At 34.1% G+C, this 21,853-nt stretch overlaps 1 protein-coding gene across 2 annotated transcripts in view; it reads left to right on the top strand.

The window, feature by feature from the left end:
* The window catches only part of LRBA (LPS responsive beige-like anchor protein), a 561,748-nt gene that overhangs the window by 388,980 nt on the left and 150,915 nt on the right, over positions 1-21,853 (top strand). For both annotated transcript variants that reach the window (XM_019722880.3, XM_019722903.3), the window contains exons 43-44: positions 2,524-2,639; positions 5,378-5,490. In XM_019722880.3, the coding sequence (XP_019578439.3) occupies positions 2,524-2,639; positions 5,378-5,490 (229 nt within the window). The remainder of the gene's footprint in view (positions 1-2,523; positions 2,640-5,377; positions 5,491-21,853) is intronic.

Below are 21,853 nucleotides of genomic sequence, written 5' to 3' on the forward strand. Positions count from 1 at the left end.
AAGTAGTATTTATATTTTTCAAGTAACTACCTGAGAGAAATATTAAAATGTCAAAGCATCTTTCATGGTATGGAGAACTGGGACAGTGGGGATAGCGTCTCTTTACTGTGTACTCGTCAGTTGGCTATATTTAAATAGCACCATCATTAATTATTGTGGGTATTGATTCATCATCAATACAGTTTTTTAACTAATTTAAGGACTGGGAAGAGAATGAACACTGGAATTATTCTTTTGAAATCTTGAAACATATTAGCTGTAGAAACTTCAAGTTTACTTTTAGCATTCCTAATTTTGTTTTGATTTGAGTTGTTTTTGATTAGTGTTATTTCAGTTTTGTTAGGTAATGTCTTATTACAAATGCAATTGAAGTAGAGTGAACAAACAACAGTCAGAGCTGTAGAAGCTGCAGTCATCCTGAGGTTGGAGAACTTTCCGAGAAGCACGCACAGGCCCCTTGGCAGTAATCCTTGGTTCCTCACCAAGCCTGCTGCTCCATGCGCTGCTTGAGGGTCTACATGACCTGGGAGCTGACCTTCCCCCAGAGCAAGTGCTCCAAGAGAGAATGAGGCAGAAGCCACAATGTCTTTTTGTGATCTACCCTTGATAGTCACGTGCCATCATTTCTGCTGCTGATATTTGTTACAAGTGAGTTGTTAAATACAGCCCAGGCTTGCTGGGCGGGAATTCAAGTTCAGCAAGTATCAAAGAATTTGTAGACATATTTTAAAACTACCAAAGATCACAACTTTTATGTGCCCTTCTGGATTATAAGCAGTAGCTAGTTATGTTACAATGCAAATCCTGGTTTTGGTAAGGTTATTTTATTGTTCAGAAGGAAGCAGCTCAGAAATGCATAGATTTCCTTATCTTAATAAAAAGTCTTATTTTCCTACTCATTAGCTCTATTATAAAAAACTCTTATTCATCACCTAAAATGTGTTATCATACTTGGGAACTCTTTGTAATGGTTTCCTACAGTTAAACCTAAAAGTCTTAATTCAATAAATCAGTGGCTTAAATAGATCTTCAGCACTTACAATGGTATATTCTGTATTCATACAATGGTGCACTATTCGGCAGTCAAAATAAATGAACTACTAATACATGTTTACACATTGATGCACCTCAAAAACATTACGGTTAGTGAAAGAGCCTGATGCAAAAGATTAGACTACTCGTACATGATGTCTAATTCCATTTATTCAAAATGTCATAAAAAGGTAAGTTTATAGAGACAAAGCTCTATAAACTTAAAAGCTCTGTAAAGCTCTATTGATAGCTGCCTAGAGCTGAGATAGGAATGGTGATTAACTATAAACAGGCATAAGGCAAGGTTTTGTGGTAATAAAAATGTTCTCAAGTGGTAATTGTACAACTCTAGAAATTTCCTTACAAAGAAACATCAATAGTACACTTAATGAGTAAATGTTGTGGTATATAAATTATGCTTTTGCAAATAAAGCTTTTAAAAAAATAGTTACCTTGTTCTTAGTGGAAGGAAGAACTGGAGAGTATAGTTACCTGAGTTTCTAGGCTCTGAATGGAATACTTGATCTTGCTGCTGCGTTCCTACTGCTACTGAACAACTGACCAGTGATAGCCTTTGTTATTTACCTTGTATTAGGAAAACACATAAAAATAGGTCTCCCATTGAGCTGTATAAAAAAATTAATAGTGTCTCTTATCTTTAACCTACCCCCCGAATAGACAACTAAAGAGTTTACAATCATTGATTTTCTTTGAAAAGAATAAATTATAAAGGTGTTGGCAAGTAACAATTTTCTAAAAAAATAAGATTGCATGAATTGAGATATAAAATCTTCCCGGAGAAAATGCTACAGACAATTGTGAAAATGAAATTTAGGTAAAAAATGTGAATAAATTGTGAACTTAGAGTAAATTGTGTTAATTATGAAGCAAGTTTGACTTTCATTTTTTTCACTAATCATTATATTTAAAAACAAAGGGCAATATATGTTATGCATAATTCCACTGTATTTTCTATTTAATAATTCTAATACATAAACTGAGGTTAATAAAAATAAACTGAGCTTAAAAGAAAAAAGATTTTACAATTCTTTTTCCCTTGTTACATAGTGTATGCAAACGTAATATTTAAATATATAATTTACAAGTGTGTTCTCTTTAAGTGATGACTATTAAAATTGAGAAAGATGTGAATACAGTTTTAGATGTATTTCTCAGTTACTATATCAGTAAAGCAGTGAATTATTAATCATGCTATTATCAATCAACCTTATGGCACCTAAATATTATAATGGCATTGTAACGACAGCTTACCTTAATGAACAGAACATGTACAATAGACCTGTGGCTAGTCCACATCATTTTTTAAAATTAATTGTAGATCGAAACATCTCTAGTATTCATTAGTATAACACGAATATAACTTCAGACTCCACAGATATCATTTTGAATAAGCACAGATATTCATGATTTATTGTGATATAATTAATCTTACATTTAAATTGATTCTACATCAATTTCTTTTTATTGCAGGCGTATATCATTAGCTAGTCCTCGTCAACTTTTTAAAGCTTCTAATATGACCCAGCGATGGCAACACAGAGAGATTTCAAATTTTGAGTACTTGATGTTTCTCAACACAATAGCAGGTAATCTAAGCTCACATGTTGACTTATTTTAAACAATAAACCTGTTGTGAAATGATCAGATTGTTTTGAATGCTGGTATAAGTAGCTTATTACTACACAAATACCTCATCAAGAGTATATGGACAATTGGCTACTTGAGAGAAATTAAAAATGGGTATACATAATATTTTCCAAGGATATAAAATGAAAATTTACAACTATTTAATGTAGTAAGAATGGATTCTGTGGAATAGTAGGAATAAATTAACCATATAAAATATTAAGAATCTATTAATAACTTAATTGAAATACGGGGGGGTGCCAAAAGAATGTACACATATTAAGAGATATTATCTATGGATTACTTTTCTGAGTTGAATTGAATTACGGTAGCAATGTATAGTATAACGTTTGCTCAAAAGATGGCGTTAATCAAATGAATGCTAGCGTCATTCATTGTATTGCAATTTTAATACTGTTTTTTCCTTTCTTAAAATGTATGCATTTTTTGGCACCCTCTGTATATGATGAAACAATGAAATATAATACAGAAAAAACAAAACTGTATAAAATAAAGGAATATTTATATTATATTATGACCCATACATGAAAATCTAAAGACTAAAAGGCCCTGTACAAGCTCTGTAGTTATTTAATATCATTGACAATCACCCATTAAACCTGTTCACTTTGAGTTAAAAATAGAACTCTGTCATAGCTTTTCATTTGTGATACTTGGAGTAAAAAAAAAAACAGGGAATGTAATCATGAGACATTTGAGATTCAGGTTAATAAACGCACATGGTTTATAGTTAAGGTGCAAATAAGATACAAAGAGAATATGGCATGTTGCTTACTGTGTGAGCATTTATGTGATTCTAAAGTAGAGTGGTATTGATTCAATAAAAAACATGCAAAGTACTATGGGGATTAAAAGCAGAGAGAGGGAAAATATATTCATTCAGTTGGTGGGAGTAAGGAAAACAGCAGGAGAGATTTTATGTTTATGTAAAGATGTAACCTTAACTAGCATAGGAGGTAGTTGGGAGATTAGAAGTCATTTTATGTAAAACTGAAGGTATAAGGAAACTTACAAAGATGGGAAAATATGAAGTATAGTTAGAAAACGATTGATTAATGGTGTAGTTTTATACACACACAAGATAATGTGTATACAGTCGTCCCCTCCATCCACAGGGTATATGTCCCGAGACCCACAGTGGATGCCTGAAACGAAGACTAGTACCCGAACCCTGTGTATACTGTGTTTTTTCCCTATACTTATGTATACTTTGCAGCTTCTCCTTGGCATATCCAAATTGCCAGCATCACTACTCTTGTGCTTTTGGGGCATTATTAAGTAAAGTAAGGGTTACTTAAACACAGCACCGCGATGCCTCCAGAGTCCATCTGATAACCGAGATGGCCACTAAGCGACTAACAGTCGTGGTTGGGAAGTTTATACAGTGTGGAGACTCTGGACAAAGGGATGATTCACATCCAGGTGGGATGGAGCAGGATGGTGGGAGATTGCATCACACTACTCAGAATGGTGTGCAGTTTAAAACTTATGAATTATTTGCTTTTAGAACTTTCTGTTTAATATTTTCGGACCGCAGTTGAGCGAGAGTAACTGAAACTATAGAAAGCAAAACCATGGATAAGGGGGGACTACTGCATATATGCATGCAATGTGTATGTGCACGTGTGTGTGTGTGTGTGTGTGTGTGTGTGCATAAAGGCATAATGAGAAAGAACTGGAAAGGTTGTGTGGAAATGTGGAAGATTTTCTGTCAGTTTGAGGAGTTAACAGTCAGTTATTTGGGAAACTTCTGAAAGTTTTTGAACAAATGAGTGATATTAGAACTAAGTTGGAGGCAGAATGAAGAATAAATTGGAGTGTAGAGAAACTAGGCAGAGAGCAAAGTTAGGAAACAATTATATGTAAAAATAATGAGAGCCTGCATTAGAGAAATAGCAGAATTAAAAGATAATATTAAATAACAAGAATTTACAAGATCCAAACCATTTGACAACCAGTTAACTGTGTCATTGAATATCATTATTTAGAAGAAGTGTAGAAAAGTATGTGGCAGCATTTAGGAGTGGGAGAAAGCAACACTGATGATGCTGAGCATGCTGTTCAGAGGATGTTAGAATTTGAATGTGGTCGCAGAAATTTCAGTACAACTCCCATATTTTATAGATGACTAATGAATGCCCACGGGTTAAATCACCTAAACTTGGTTGGTGGCTTGGTTGGTTGGTTGGTTGGTTAATTAATGGCAGGGAAAGGAATCTGATTTTGAAAAACTCTTAATTAACAGCAGGGAAAGGAATCTGGTTTTGAAAAACTCTTGCGAAAATTGCAAATTATTTTTTAAAGTCTTAATACAGAATATTTTATTTGGTATAGGCTTTCAAGTAATAAAAATAGTCAAACGTAGTTTACGAGAACATAAACTTGGGGGTCAGAGTACCTGGTTATGAATATGGTACACCATTACAAGTTACATCATTTTGGAAAAGTTACCAAGCCTTTTGTGCCTCAGTTTTTTCATCTATAAAATGGGGATGATCATTAATTTCATAGGGTTATTGTGAGGATTAAATGAAATAATACATTGATAGCACTATCTGAGAACACTATCTGGCACTCCAAAAACTGTCAGTTGTCATTGTTAGTAAATTACACTTCTGAATCTGCTTACCATTTCATTATTATAGATTAAATGACGTTTCCCCCCCCCCCCTCCCAGGACGGACTTACAATGACTTAAATCAGTACCCAGTGTTTCCATGGGTCATCACTAATTATGAATCAGAAGAATTGGACCTCACCTTGCCAAGTAACTTCAGAGATTTATCCAAGGTAACTTCTCACCTGAAATATAATTGTCTTGCATTTCAAAATATATTTAATTATTTTTAATTTTCACATTTGTTTTTACTGATCTTTTAAAATATAATTGTAGCTTTAATATATTTATCTTTTAAATGAATTTTCAGGTTTTTAAAATTGAAAATTGAAAAATGTACTGTGCATGAAAACTTGATGGCAATTAAAAATATTGTTATATGTTTTTTTCCACATACATTTAAGAAGACATTATTCTCAAATATCAACGCAACTTCTAAGGGTGTTAGTATTTGATAAAACCTATAAAGGAGACAGGGAAACTTCTCAGCAATACTGTTATAAACGGACAAGTAACCCTACTCCAGGTCTCCTAACTGACCTCCCTATTACCTCTTGCCCGTATTTCATCCATTGCTCACTACAACAAAGTGAATCCTTCGAAATCTAATTTTGAATCACGTAAATCCAGTGCTTAAAGTTTTCTTGTCTTATTACTGAATAGAAAATAAATCTTTCCCAATTCAGAGCTTTGCTTTCTCTGTTTTTAATGTTTGTCTCCCTATTTTGTGAGTGGCTGACTCTTTGCTGTAGGTCACCTCTTCAGAGACCATTACTAACTACCTTCCTTCCTTGCTATTCTGCTCTCTGTTTCTTTCAGAGCACCTGAAATATCCTGCATTTTACATCTGCTGCTACTTACTTGTTGGGTTCTTCTTCTCTCGCCAACTAAGTTCCATATGATAGAGTTCTTGTTCACTTTTTCTCCCATGCCTAACACAGGACTTGCCATGCAATAAGTGTTAAATTAATTAAGTAAAATATATGTGACATTTTCCCTAAGTTATAAAATATTAATATTAACTGTATTAGATTTTTAAGTGTAAAACATGTAAATAAGAAAACAAAAATTACCGTTAATTTACCACATATCAATAACGAATAATTACACTTTATATATGTGTGCACGCACACACATGCATGCGCTCATGTGCACGCACAAACATACACACACACACACACACACACACGTTTTATTTAACTTTCTGTAAGTATTTTCCCATGTCTTCAGCTATTCTTCAAGACTTTTCCTTTTCCATCCTGGATTATCAATAAAGAGAATTTCCTGAATCATCATTTTGTGATATACAATAAAGTTTATACGTCTTTTTTTCTTTTTAGCTCTTTATTATGGAAATTTCAAGTCTACATAAAAGTAGACAAAATAGCATAATAAATTCCCATCTACCAATCAGCCTGCTTCAACAATTAACAGCTCATGGTTACTCATGTTTTATCTTTGCTCTCATTTTCTTGCCTCCTTCCCATGTTACTTTGAAGCAGATCCTAGATATCATTATATTCATAAATATTTCAATATATGCTTCTATAAACTAAGGTCTCTTTTTAAAGCACAACTGTAGTACCATTCGCCATTCGTAAACCTAAAATATTAACAATAATTTCTTAATTTTTTAAATATCAAATTCCCAGTAGGTATCACATTTTCAATTAAATTACAACTTTCAAAATTCTTTTTAATTTGTTTATTCAAGTGAGGATGCAACTAAGGACCACATATTGTGATCAGCTGATACATCTCTTAAGTCTTTATTCTATAGGTTTCTCTTCCATCTTTTTTTCTGTCTAACGTATTGAAAAAACATATGGAGTTTGCTTATTGCATCCCTGTGTATAGTCTAACAGGTTCCTTTGTCATCTATATTTCTTATAAGTTGGTAGTTGGTTCCAAAGGTTGATAGAATTCAGATTAGATATTTTGGGCAAGACTGCTTTGTAGGAAGTTTTTTATGTTCTTCTGTCAAGGGCATGTAGTATCTGCCTTACTTTCTTTTGTGATGTTAGCAGACATTAATATTGAATGCCTAGATTAGTTTGGTAAGTATTGCATGGGAATCATTCTATAATGAGACACTTCCCTTCATCTACTATTAGGTTAGCTGCAGATCAGAATTTCCCAGGTGATTATGAGGAATCATAAATGGATAAATATTTGTTTTGTTTTCGTTTCTACTTTTGCTTTTTTTTTTTTTTTTTAAAGGAAATCCTTACTTACTTGTAGGTACATTAGTTCTAAGACCCTGCAGTATTTCACTTGAATGTATAGAATTCTCTGGTCTAATAAATGAGAACTATAATAAATTAGTTTGACTTGTGTAGTAAGCCATGCAATAGGTCAGTAACAAAAAACTGGACAGCTATTTAATTCTCAGGCTATTATATTCTACTCTCTCCAGTATTTGAATTTTAGGTATATAAAAGTTTTTTAGAAATCTAACTTTTCATTAATTTGTTAAAAGGTAAAATTTGCTTTACAAAATAAATTAGATTTAAATAAATATTCTAGAATTCTAGAACTGCCTTTTTTTTTTCTTTTCCTTAACTGACTCTTTCAGTTTGGACTTCTGTTTAAGCACATACTAGTTTATTAAGACTTTTTTTATGCTTTAGAGGATTTCTTTTGTAGGCTCTTCAAGATGCAGTGGGTAGTAAGATGCATTGTGGACAGCGTACATGTTTCTGTCTTGATGGAACAGTTACTAATGGTGATAAGTGGGAGGCCATTTGGATATTTCTGCTGAGGCCGTATTTCTGTCTTCTGCCATCATTGTCTCTGAGCAAGAGCTCCCCTAAGCCTCTTAACCTCCTCACACCACTTTTCCTTGCCAACTGTCGCCATTCTCTAACTCTCATTTTTGTTCTCTATCCCACTAAATATCTTACCTGACCAGAAGAAAGCCTCCAAAACATTTTTTAATGTAGTTTATATGATGTTTTCTTTATGAGATTTCCTGGAAATAATATTAGCAAAATACTGTTAAAGACTATTTGCCAGCTAAACAATCCTTTATTAAAATTGAACTTATTTGTTACAGATGTTTGTAAGAAACTTGCCAAATACTTTTGTTGGGTGGGTAAAATACTGTTTTAACTAATGCCTTTACAACTTATCTTCTATATATGATAAACAAGGCTATTGTTTTATGCCCCACTAGATGACCAATAGTACTTTTTTGTTAGATTAAAAAGAAAAAGGGGGAGAGCCTGGCTTCAAAACCAAAACAAGAATTACTTATATTAATCTGTATCCATGTATGTTCATATCCGCTGTACAAAGACATAAAAATACCGTTTTTGTGATTTAGTGCCTTTAATTGTATCCATTTTTATATTGTGAAAGATTTGTTCTTTTGGCTGAGGAAGGAGAGTGCTGTTAACAAAAACTGAAGGGTACACACTTGAATAGTGAGCAGTAGTGCAATTAGCAGGGCCACGAAGAAGTGGGGAGCTCTAACACTCAACCACGAAGTTCTTAGCTAATATCTCCTTTTTTACAAAGCAGCAGTAGCACAAATGCTACAAAAGTCATTCAGGGTCACGAAAATGGAATTTTACTAATGCTAATTGTTTTCATTAAATATTGATGGAAATAAGTGAGTTTGGAATTAACTACATTATTTTTAGTGAAATAATAAAATATATCAAATACTCGAAAATTGTACTTTGCACATATAAAATAGTGCTAGTTATTTACCATATAAAAGTATCTGATTCCTGTTGGTATTAAAGTCTGCATAATGTTGACAGTGTGATTCAATTTTCAAATACCTGTTTATACACATATTTTCAGGAATGCATCTTGTACATGAAATAAGCTGTAGCTGCATGAGTAACCATTATACTAGAGTTAAAATTTGTCCCATAGTATACACTTAGCAAATATCACTATTTTTTTAAATAAACTCGTGAAATGGCAGAAAACATTATGTGTAAAGCTTAATTTAAAGCATGAACAGATCTTATCCCCATTCTTAAATAGATGATATAGCCTTAAAATATATTGAATTATTTATGCATATTTATGTCCCTTTAATTTCCCTAACACTGGTTTTTCAGAGGGAGTTTTAGTAGCTTTGACACAAAACTACAATTTTATTTGGCAATCTTTTCCTTGTTGCACAGGGATTTTTCTTTCTGAAGCCGAATTGATGTATGTTTATCTGATCATTCTTTGAGAAAAGAAAAAGTCTGAATAGAATGATGTAAAAAAGTCTCTAAGTTATAAAATTTTATTTCGTGTACAACATTTATAAGAATCACAAATTAGAATTGTTACTCTTTTAGGAAATCAAATCCTTTTTAGTCTGAAAATCTGATGAAAATGAAATATTTTCTTGTACTAACAATGCCTCATCTGTCATAATAGTTTAAATTATTCTTTCAAAGCTGAAAAAAAGTTGGGATCAATTTCGAAGTTGATTTTTTTTTTTCCCCTCCACTTTCCCAGTTGTTTCATCACTAGTCTAGAATTCTGACTGATGAGGAGACAGATCTAACCATGCATAGAATTTGGAGTGACACTAATCCATATTTTATAAATACACATTGATTTTTATATTTTGACAACGTCTTTGAAAGAAATAAAAATCAACATTTTCTTTATGACCTTTCTTTATAAGAAATTATAATCAGGGCAGGAATATCTTTACAAAATGTCATACCATAATAACAAATTACGATGGCTAAGTGTTTCAGTGCTTCCTTTGTAGGCTAGGAAGATTTTCTTTGCTACTCTGATTTATTTATTTATTTTTCCTTAGTGGGGAGATTGGTTGTGTAAACCAAATTTCTAAGAGAGGAAAAACAAGATAATGTGACACAGTGATCTCTTTTCTAATCATCCGCATAGTTATTTTGGCATATTAAATATATATAGTATATGTACTATAATCTGGATACATATTTTTTTAAAAAGTATGTTCTTAGATTGAAATACAGTTGATACCTATTCATTTGCAAATGAAACCTTAGCTATGGATTTCAGGAGGTAGAAACATCCTAGTTTATTATTGCTAACTAATATTTACTGAGATTTACTGTATGTATATCAGGCTCTGAGCTCAGTATGAGCATATTACTTGTGTTAACTCTTTTAGTCCTCACAAAGACCTTTTACGATAGCTAATTGTCTTTTACAGAGGCAGAAACTGAGGCACCATGAGGTTATACAAGTTGCACACAACTACACAGCTAGTTGTTAGAACCAGAATTTAAACACCAAACCAGTGCAGTTCACAACTAGCATTTTTAAAAAATGGTTAGATAGCATACATAGCATTACATAAAAAAAGAAAATATCAGTGTGTTTCCAGTGTGAATCTTCTGCTTAAGGGGTGTGTGTGCGTTTGTGTGTACATGTGGGTTATGATTTAAAGTGACCTTTCTTTCTATGAGTTTTGCTCCAGAAAGTTGGAGAAACACTGCAATATGCTATGTTGCCTCTTCTACTTTTGGCATCAATTGCTGAATCTGTTTTAATGTTATTAAGTTGCCTTTCACCCCTCATGCTGAAATACGTGGTAAAATACACCCAGCATTCTATTGCTTGAAAAAAGAAAGCTTTTCTAAATTGGCTACTCTTGGTGTGTTTGTCCCAGATCACGCTCCAAGCTTTTTTGACTAAGCCTGTTTTATGAAAAAGCTGAATGTTTGGTTAAAACCAGAGAGTTCCTGATGTTATTATTCAAGTTTTCATTTTATTTTTCCACTTATTGATTCTTTATTGATTAATATTGTTGGCCAGAGACTCTCAGTTTCTGGAGATTTGAAATAATGAAATCAGGTAGCTACGATCCTACTAAACAATAAACTGAAAATTGAGTGGGGGTGGGGCAAGAATGGCCAAAGTATAAGCAAGCATTTTATATTTTAATAATTAGAGTTCACATTCTTAAAATGAAGGAAAATACTGGAAGAGAGAATTTGAGGTAGAAGGAAAAGAAAAATCATCCGTTTTTCAGCTGTAGAGTACAAGCATGATGTGAGCTGTTATTTTGGTTCCTGGTGTAGAAACAAGAAAAGTAAACGCTGGGGGGGAAATGAACCTGCCCTGGGATCTCCTGATTCCTCCTGACTTGCAGTGTAGGAGGCATCTGAGCAAAGTTTACTTTCATCAGATCTTCAAACTGAATTTTAAATTTTGGTCCTGGCCCCAATAAATCAGTTTCTTTTTTTTTTAAACCCATGTTACAATGCTGTACCATCCACACCATTAAACTAGCAGCTTCCATTGCCCTAGTCTGGATGTGTTTCTGAGTAAATTCTGAGATAACTAAAAAGAACTAAGTGACAAAGCTCTCCTGAATTTATTTCCTTGCTGATGAGTTGCAGTTGTTTGTCCTTAGTGTTTTGTGTTCTCTCTCTCTCTCTCTCTCTCTCTCTCTCTCTCTCTCTCTCTCTCTCTCGCTCTCTCTCTCTTTCTCTCTTTGTTTAAAGAAAAAGTAGGTGAGTTTCTCTCTTGGTCTTTCATTTATCTCCTACCATTTGGTTGTGTGTTTTTATATGTGAGATATTTCTCCCTAACACACACATTTAATATACAGCATGCATCTTGACCTGGAATTGACTACCGACATTTAACTGTTGTTGATCAGACAACACTTCTTTATCTCTTTAAGTTTTAAGTGCTGTTTCTGACGAATGCCAGTCCTTTTAGTCTGTTCTGTAACAGATATACCGGGAATCAATATACTATCTAGATGTCACAGAGGGAAAAGAACACTCTTTTTTGGTGGGAAGGGCAATATTGTTTAAATATGATAGGTGTTATAACTTTCACTTTGTTTTTCTATTTATTGGGCTTTAGTCAAACTAAAGGAATTCAGACTTAAAAAAAACACCTTACGATATGACAGAAGTAAGTAATGGATCTTAAAGTGTTTAAGTAAAATACAAATGCACAAAAAGAAATTAAAAATTACCCCACACTTGGATATTTTTATTAGCTGACAAAATACATTAAAATATTTTAATCTAGGCATCATATATGGATGCTGTTATATCCACATTGATTTTAGGGATTTGGGTATAAATTGCATTCCCTGGTCTTGGGAAATTTACCTTCTAATACGCAGAAGAATGGTATTGGGCTAGTTTAGCGTTTCTTTGTCGGGTAGTGAGAGAAGCTCTGGTAGATGCCTTCCACTGTAACAGACATCTTGCATATGCTCTCTCGTTTAATTCCCTCAACAACACTGTAAGGAATGTGTTATTATCTGTATTTTATAGATAAGAAAACTAAGATGTGGTTAGGTTAAGGAACTCTCCAAGGTCACACATTTCCAAGTGTTAAGGCTAGGATTTGATCTCAGATCTGTCCTTGTCAATGAACTGGTGGATTTTAGGTACTATAACCAGAAAAAATGTTTTAGATTGAATACTTGCATTTATATCCACTTCTTTCAAAAATCCAACTGTTCCCTCCCTTTATCTGGGCAAAAGACGTGAGGTTTACTTTTTGGAAAAATTGTACCAGGGGTTTCTGATTTGAGAATACCAAGAACAGCAAAAGGAAGGTTGAAGGTAAGGAATGGAAAACAGGAGGATTAACTAAAAGCTTTAAGTACTGAATGGTGAAGGCCCCCAGACCTCTCTGCTGTCATGCTATCAGAATTCTGGCAGGCAGGCTTACCAGCCCCACCCTGTAAGACAGAAGCTTATATTAGTCCGGGCATATTGACTGGTTCAAGAGGAAGCATCTAAAAACTACTAAATTTGGGGATTCTATGTGAGTTCACTTGATTTCCCTTCACTGAAGTCTGCTAGTTCAAGTGCTGCTGATGCTCCATGGAATTCACTCCACTCTTTCCTGCTTCACTTTTAAAAATGGAGGCACAACCAAGTGTTAGCAAATGTAAAGAGAGTCTCCAATGTGAAAGACGAAAAAGAGAAAAATAAAAGAAGAATAAACCAGAAGAGTAACAGGCAATTTAGGAAACAGAAGAAGCCTTAAAAACAAAACAAGAATAAATACCCTACAGCAATAAAACTATTAATAGAAAAAAAAGTGATGCTATAGAATGTAGAATATGTAGAATGTACATGCAGATATTTTCTAAAAGGAACATCAGAATGATATGGGAAAATATCCTGGAAAGATAAAATCAGAGGACCAGAATAGGAAATTAAAGATTTAGATAGACTTGTGTCAGTCTACCTCCATTTATGCTAAGGGACCTTTAGCAAGTTATTTAATTTGGGGTTCCTATATAGCAAACTATATAATATATTTATTGTATTATATAGTATTTATATAACACTGAAGAAAATTTTTCGTGGGTACGCTGACCTTTTTAAACTTTAAATTATTACTTGTTCAGTGTGATTTTATTTAGTTTAAAATGTGGCTATGCAACTCTTTGCCCAGAATTTAAAATTAAGTTCAACAAAGTGTGACTATATATATATGAAGAGAGGGAAAGGGTAGGTGGAGGAGATATGTTCATTTAGAGGATTTGCTGATGTTTTGTTTTTAAATTACGGAAACAGTTTTCTCTGTGTGACTTTTGAAAAATTTACACTTATTAAATATTAGCAGTCTGTATATCAGATAGGGTTTTCTACTAGAAGTTACCTTCTAGCAGAAGTTTCTACCTGACTCTAGCAGAGGTTAACCTTCCACTTTATTTAAGTAGCCTTCAATGACATTGTTTTTTAACGTTAGTCAGAAATTGATAAACTGAAGTAACTGAATGTATTGTGGTTAATATTACTGTCAGGGTGATGAATAATCTTGACATATACCAGCAACACACTGCCAGTCAGTAATCCTTCTCAAAGTAAGTATTTATTCACTAATCATCCTGAGTTACTGTGGTGTGGAGTGACCATTTATTATTATTTATCAATGAATTATTTTATTTACATAGCATTACCAATTTTATCCCACAATACTTCCTATTTTCTTAGTTTAGTGCTGGTTGTAATTTGGGTAGATTCAGAGTAGGGAACATATATACTTTCCATGAATTTACATAAAAATGATTTCAAATCATCTAGAATTTTTTTTTTTTTTTAAGTTTGATAAGTACTGTTACTACACTTCTGATTTCAGGCATATATACATATGTGTGTGTGTGTGTGTGTGTGTGTGTGTGTGTGTGTAAATAAATAGAGTAAATGTGGTAAGAAGACATTTAAAAAACCTGCATCCCTTTGTAGCTTTCTTTATATACTTGTATCTGTCAACTTCTTGTTCTTATATTTCCCTGTGATATTCAGAACTTATTTTATGTGAATATGTAGTATGCCTTTTACAGTGGATAGTGTAAATAACTTATCTTCTTGTCACATGTTCACGTTCCTGTCCAATTTTGTATTTTCAAAGTCCATTTATTTGAATAAGCAGACTTACTGAGCATAAATACCTGTTTGTAGTAGCCTATTTATATTCAATGAATGTGTTCGTTCAAATAATTGATTATTAAATATTTGCTGGGCACCTTTTGTGGACATTATTCTAAGGACTGTGCCAGAAACAAAAGTTATATATTATCTCACTTTCATAAAAGGATTTCTTTTTATTATGAGTCCACAATTTATAATGTAAACCAAGTTTTTGAAAATGGAGAAAGGGTGAACTCTGAAAACAAAAACCATAGTTATCATTGGCCCAATATGTAAACTGGAATAGACAATTAAATAGTTACCATTTTTTAAATGTAGGAAGGAAAGAAAATTGGTAGAGTTTTACTGAGAAATATATTCTGTTAAACTACATTAACTTATTTACTTTAAAAATATAAGTTTTTCTGTATGTCAACTAGAATTAAGAAATAAAACAACAAAAACAAATACTAGTTTTGATCAGGTTAACAAGATGGGTGAATTATAGATCTAGTGTGTCATATCTCAGCAAATGTTTTGAAAGTCTGAGTTTTACCTTTCTGAAATATAGACAAAGTGATTAAAAGACATTAGTAGCATTAAGAACTGTTCAAAACATTTAAACCCTATTGTTTAGTGTCCTTTATAAACATGAGGTATCACCCTCTTTAGAGCATCTTTCTAGGATTCTTTCCTAGGCCCTGATTTATTTGACAGTTTCTCTAATATTGCATATTTGATCATATAGCTTGCTTTTCAGTAATTAAAACAAAATTGTAAATCATTCTGTTAGAACGAAAAACATAATATATTTAAATACAAAGATATAATATGAGATCTTACATTTAGGCTTAGAAATTTGTAGTACAAAAACTAGGATAAAAAGGGGGTAAAGATAAGTCATTGTTAAAAATACAGGGGGTACCAAAAAATGTATACACATTTTAAGAAAGGAAAACTATATTAAAATTGTAATACTCAACATATACCATAGCAGAAGATGAATATAAGTCACGTTTGACTTCTGCAATTACAAGAGGTGCTCAAAGTGGATACCATCAGCGTCCAGACACTTCTGTTTATAGAGAACTGCTTGACCAACGTTGACCAAAGTGTCCACTTGTATACATTTTTTTGGCACCCCCAGTGTAAATGATTGTAGTTTTATTGTTGGAAAGGAAGGTAAAGATGTGGCAGTTGTTCCCAACTAGAGACTCTGGTCACTTGAAGCAGACTGTAGGTTTATTGCAAGACAATTTACATATGTATATATGTAATTTACATATATGTATTATATATCAATGTATGCTATATATTGATATATATATATGCTTATATTAATATATGTATATATAAACATATATATACACATATGTAAGTGGTTGATATGCACTTGAAAAGAATACATATTCTGTTGTTTGGTTAAGTGTTCTATACATATCAGTTAGGTAAAATTGGTTGATAGTATCATTTATATCTTCCATATCATTACTGATTGACTGCTTCTATTGATTACTGAGAGATGAGTGTAGAAGTCTCCAACTGTAATTTAGATTTGTCTATCTTTTTTCATTTCTATCAGTTTTTGTTTATGTGTTTTCTTTTTGTTTTGTGTATTCAACATTTTTTGGGGCAGGTATACATTGTGAGTTGAATTGTATCTCCCAAAAAGATATGTTGAAGTCCTAACCCCCATAAACTGCGGACATGACTTTGTTTGTAAATAGAGTCTTTGCAGATGTAGTTTAGTTAAGATGAGGTCATTAGAGTGGGCCCGAATTCAAAATGTCTGGAGTCCTTATCAGAAGATGAAAAGATCGTGTTAATACAGACATCAAAGGAGACAACGCCATGTGGTGATGGAGACAGAAATTTGAGTTATGTTGCCATAAGCCAAGGAACACCTGGGCTACAAGAAGCTAGAAGAGGCAAGGAAGGATCCTTCCCTAGAGGCTTCAAAAATAGCATGGCTCTGCCAACACCTTGATTTTGGACTTCTCCAGAACTGTGGTACAATAATTTTTTATTGTTTTAAGCCACCCAGTTTGTGGTACTTTGTTACAGGAGCCGTAGGAAGCTAATGCAGTATATACACAATCAGATTGTTATGTTTTCTTGATAAATGGATTGTTTTATCTTTATGTAATGGTCCTCTTTATACCTGGTAATATCCATGTTCTAATGTCTACCTTTACTGATATTAATATATCCAAGACAGCATTATTTTGATTACTTGCAATATATTTTTTCATCAATTTTTAAAACCTGTCTATGGCTTTATATTTTAAATTTATATTTTGTGGACAGCATATAATACATTCTTGCTTTTACAGCTAGTCTCTACATTTTAACTGGGGTGTCAAGACCATTTATATTGTTGTAATTTTTGATATAGTCAGTTTAAATGCACCTTCTTGCTATCTGTTTTTCATTCCTCACATCAATTCTTTGTACCTTGTCTGCCTTTATATGCCTTTTAGAGTAAATGAGTATTTTTATGATTCCATTTTATCTTCACTATGGCTGATTTTTTGTACCTCATTTTTTAAAAAAAATTAGTGGTTTCTTAAGTGTTTGAAACATGTCTTTAACTGATGACAATTTATCTTCAAATTATATTATACCACTTCATGTATAGTTTTCAAACCTTACAACATTATACTTCTGTTTTCTCTATTTCAGCATTTGGAGCTATTGTCAAAAATTTTGCAGCTAAATATGCTATAAACTAAATACATTGTTACTATTTTTGCTTTAGGCAGCCATCTTTTAAAGCAATAAAAGTAAGAAAAAAAGATTTTTTTTTTAATGTTTAGCCTGAGTGTTACGATGTCTGGTAATCTTTATTTGTATGGACATACATTTCAATCTGGTATATTCCTTCTGTCTAAAAATTTTCATTCATATTTCTTGACATGCATGTTTTCTGGCAATTAATTCTATCATTTTAATTTAATCTGAAAATCATAGTTCACATTGTTTCTAAACTATTTTTACTGAATATAGAATTCTAGATTGACACTTTTTTCCCTCAGTACTTTAAAGGTGACTTTGCTGCCGTCTTCTGGCTGGCTGAGTTACTGTTGAAAAGTCTGCATTATTCTCTTTTTTTTTCTTTCTGTACAAAAATTGTTTCTCTGTTTTTCTCTAGCTGTCTTCAAGATTTTTTCTTTGTCTTACGTTTTCAACAGTTTGACTGATCTCTCTTGTTCATTTGTTTTGTTTTCCTGCTTTGAGATTTTAGAGTTGCTTGAGTCTGTAATTTGTTTCCTTTTAATAATTTTGGGAATGCTCATTCATTACTTTGATATTTCTTTTGCTCTTTTGTCTCTTTCCTCCTGTGTTTCCAATTATGCTTCTATTAGACTCTTTGATTTTGCCCCATAGCTCGATTACTCAGTCCTCTTTGTTTTCTCATGGGTTCATATTCTTCATTTTGAATAATTTCTATTTAAACTACCTTCAAAGAGAGGTAGTTTAATACTTATCTCTTACTTCTTCCTTTCTTAGCTGTGTCCAGTCTGCTCACTAACTGATCAAAAGAATTGTTCACCTATGATATTTTTTCAAGCATTTACATTAGATTCTTTTTTAGTTTCCACCTCTGCTGAAATTTCCTAACTATTCATGTAAGTTTTCCACCTTTTCCACTAGATCTTTTAGTATGTGAATTTCATTTATTTTAAATAACCTGTCTGATACCTCTAACCATCTGTATTCTTTCTGAGACTAGTTCTTTTGCTTGCTTTATCTCTTCATAATGGGTCTTTTTTTTCCTTAGTATTTTAAGTGTCTCATAGTTTTTGATTGAATGTCAGTGGCGATGGGATATGAATACTATTTTATGCCCAGAAATGTGGGTGCCTCTTCTTATGGCAGGCAGTCTGTGTGGGGAGTTCAGTCAGTCTAGTTAATAGATGAGCTCTGTTGGATTTGTTGTCATTATCGCCTTCTGTGCAACACAGATTTCAAATCCTTCCTTTTGAGTTTGGCCGTACGGTGGGCCCTGAGGTCCTAGAGAATTTTTCTCTTTGCTCCTGCCCCACCCTTTAGTAGACCCTCTGTGCCTGTGCTGCACAGGAGTTTTTGTCTCTACTTTCTTGCCTTTTTCCAGAAGTAGATTGCTATTTGCTTGTTACTTAGTGCAAGGCTTGTGGTGGGGGTAGGGCAACTCCTCAGTTCTCTGGTCCAGTGTCAGTATTGAGCAGACCCTGTTGGGTCCTCTCAGGTGGGCCTTCTTAGTGTTCTTGTCTGTACTGTTCCACATGGCATCCAAACTCGGCCTTGTGTCTTTGTCAGGTCTCATGTATGACAGCTTTTCTTGTTCCTCCTCCCATAGTAGCAGACCTCCTTTGTATCCGTGTAGAAGTCTGGTCCATAGAGATTTTCTGTCTCTTGTCCTATGTGAGAGGGCTTTTGCTTTCACCCTATCCCAGAAGCAGTAGAACTTTCCCTGGGCCTTGTGGGTAATATAGGTTTCCTAACGCTCTCCCAGAGGTAGATTGGCATTGTTTCTACCTTTTCCTCACGTGCAGGGATAACTTTCCCTCATCCCTGGGCCCTGGGATGAGCGAGTTTGGTATTCCTTCCCCATCGTCTTAAGGGTTTTAATTCATGTAAGATAAAGATTAGGGGAAGTGGATGTTATTTTTGTGCTTTTCCTCAGTAACAGCAGATCACATCCTATCTCTCAAACGTTTGTGATTGTCCCAGCCTCCTCCTTTGTTACTAGTGTCTCTGAGTAGTTGAGGTGATACCAAGACCTGTCAGTGTCCCAAAGAGGAGGGTCTCAGGAGTAAATGCCAGCTGATAGGAAGCCAGCTCCTTAGGCAGCCGCTGTTAGGGAAAGGCTGGGAGCTGGCATTTCTTTCTGCCTCCTTTGCACTGAGCCCTGGAGGGATGGCCTGTAAGAACCCTTTTTGTTTGGTATAGTCCTGTGGGACCCGCCAATAGAAGCCCCACTGGTTACCGAAGCCAGGCTATCAAGGGGTGCATCTTCTTTGGTACAACTGCGAAAGCCGAGATACCAGAGGTGTGTACATGCTCCTTCCAGGGACATTCGGGTGACTTGGAGAGGGCTTTGGGGGACTAGGGGGATCCTGCCTTCTGGCCTCCCTGTCTCAGGAGGATCACTGTGGATCCCTATAATGTGTGGTGTGCTAACTTAAGAGTCTGGCCCTCAGGCTGCAGCTGTGATGGCATGCAAACAAGCATTTGTCAGGGAAAGACGGCCATTGGAGTTTCTGTCTGCGCCTCTGCTGAGCTTCGGGGCTAGAGCCAAGGCAAGCCCTCTGGAGTCTGGTCGGAATTGTTTCTTTTTTTGCTATAGTTCTGTGGGTCTTATGTGTGCAAGCCTTTTGGGCTTTCAGAACTGGGTGTTTTGGGGATGTGTCTCACAGGTAGAGGTCTTAAATATCGGGGTGCTAGATGCCGGGTACAAAACCTTCACTCAGAGGGAAGCTGTGAGTTGGGACCTCCCTGCCAAATGTGTGTTGCCTTATCATAGCTGCGTGTATGGCAGGAGTGTGTCACGGCCTTTCCTACCTGTTATGATACAGGTTTTTTTTTCTTTTTTTTCAATGTGTATGAGTTGTTCAGCTAGTTTCTGGGTTTCTTTCAGAGGGAATTGTTCCACATCCAGTTATAGATTAGGTTTGTCTGTGGGAAGCCTCCATCTTGGACCTGAACTCCTGACTATAGTGGTTTTAAATGTTTCTATTTGAAAATGAATAGGTTTTGTTATATCAGCATTGCGCCTCTTGGGTGTTTATCATTTTCATAATTATGTAAGACATTCTTTTCAGTTTGTCTTGGATTATTCAGATTGTCTTTTGGGTTCTTCTAATATTTAGCTCAACACTGACATTGGATTATCAGATTCTTTTAATCAATTTATGTGCCTTTCTCAAACTCAGATAAAAACCTGTAGTAAAAATCACTATATGAACCATACTGAAAAACAGAAGTGTAAAGGCATTGCTACTAAATCTACCAATGTGAGCATTTGGAATGATTTAGATGCTACATAGGCACAATAAGTAAAATGAAATACTTTCTTTTTCCCAAGATGTGTTGGTTAAATTGAAATAGTATAGTGAGTGTATATTTAATGCCACTTGCAAGAACGTGTGTTTTCAAGGGATTAAAAACTGCTCTGGTACATGAAAACAGAAGTGCTTATTTGTTAACTCTAAAAGCCACAGTAGTGTGCCAATGAAATGTTTTTTCTTGACAATATTAAATAAAATGTAGAGTGCATGAAGATAAGTGCCCAACCATTTCAGTCATATGCAGCCTACGACGAAATACCCTAAAAGCCAAGGTTGAGTAAAAATGCTGATCAGGCTGTTTGTTATACTTGTCATTTAGATAAAAGAGCTGTTCAACCGACACAAAATAGTTGTTGCACCTCCTAACAGTGGCAACGTTGCTTAAGTGACAGAGGCTATTTGTTTATTTTCTTCTCTTGCGGGGTGGGGAAAGAAGGCAGGTGGTGGAGATGCACAGAATAAGATTCATCGGCCTCTTTAAAAAGCTTTAGCACCACAGAATTAAAGGCTCTGGTTGGGTTCATGGATGCTAGTATACGAATATGAAAGCTGAGAGGAAAGTAAAGCAATACACGTTGGTAACAGTACTTAGCCCTTTTTGTTCACAATTTTTTTAAAAAGATGTTTTAACTAAATATCTTTTTGGTAGCCCAAGACAGAATATTCATATTTTTTCCCCAATTGTAAATCCTTATGCTAAAGTGATATTTGCATATGTATATTATATAGATAAGGATGAGAATGTAAATAGCCTTTTTTCAAAAGGACGTTTAATCTAAACCTCCCATGAACGGATTCTAATGGCCTTACAGATTTAACACCAATATTTTCACCAATTCATGTAACCCAGGTCATTTTGGATTTACTAGTCAATTTAGTTAGAGTCCACTCTGAATCTTGCTCTGCCACAGGCTAAGTAACCAATCCTTAGTAGTCATTTAACTTCTCCCAGACTTAGTTTTTTCACCTGTAAATTGGCAATGCTAACAGGTTTGTCATATTAAGCGGTGGTTGTTAATATAATAAGATAATTTATGTAATACTCTTAAAGCCTTCACTTATATCCGATAATAGTAGCATTATCATCAGATAGAATGGCCCCTTTAATCTGCATAGCATAGTAATTTCCTGTTATCTTCTCA

Source organism: Rhinolophus sinicus, chromosome 15, assembly GCF_057876585.1.
Source record: "Rhinolophus sinicus isolate RSI-liver-muscle chromosome 15, RSI-T2T, whole genome shotgun sequence".
In the NCBI taxonomy this organism is placed as follows: Eukaryota; Metazoa; Chordata; class Mammalia; order Chiroptera; family Rhinolophidae; genus Rhinolophus; species Rhinolophus sinicus.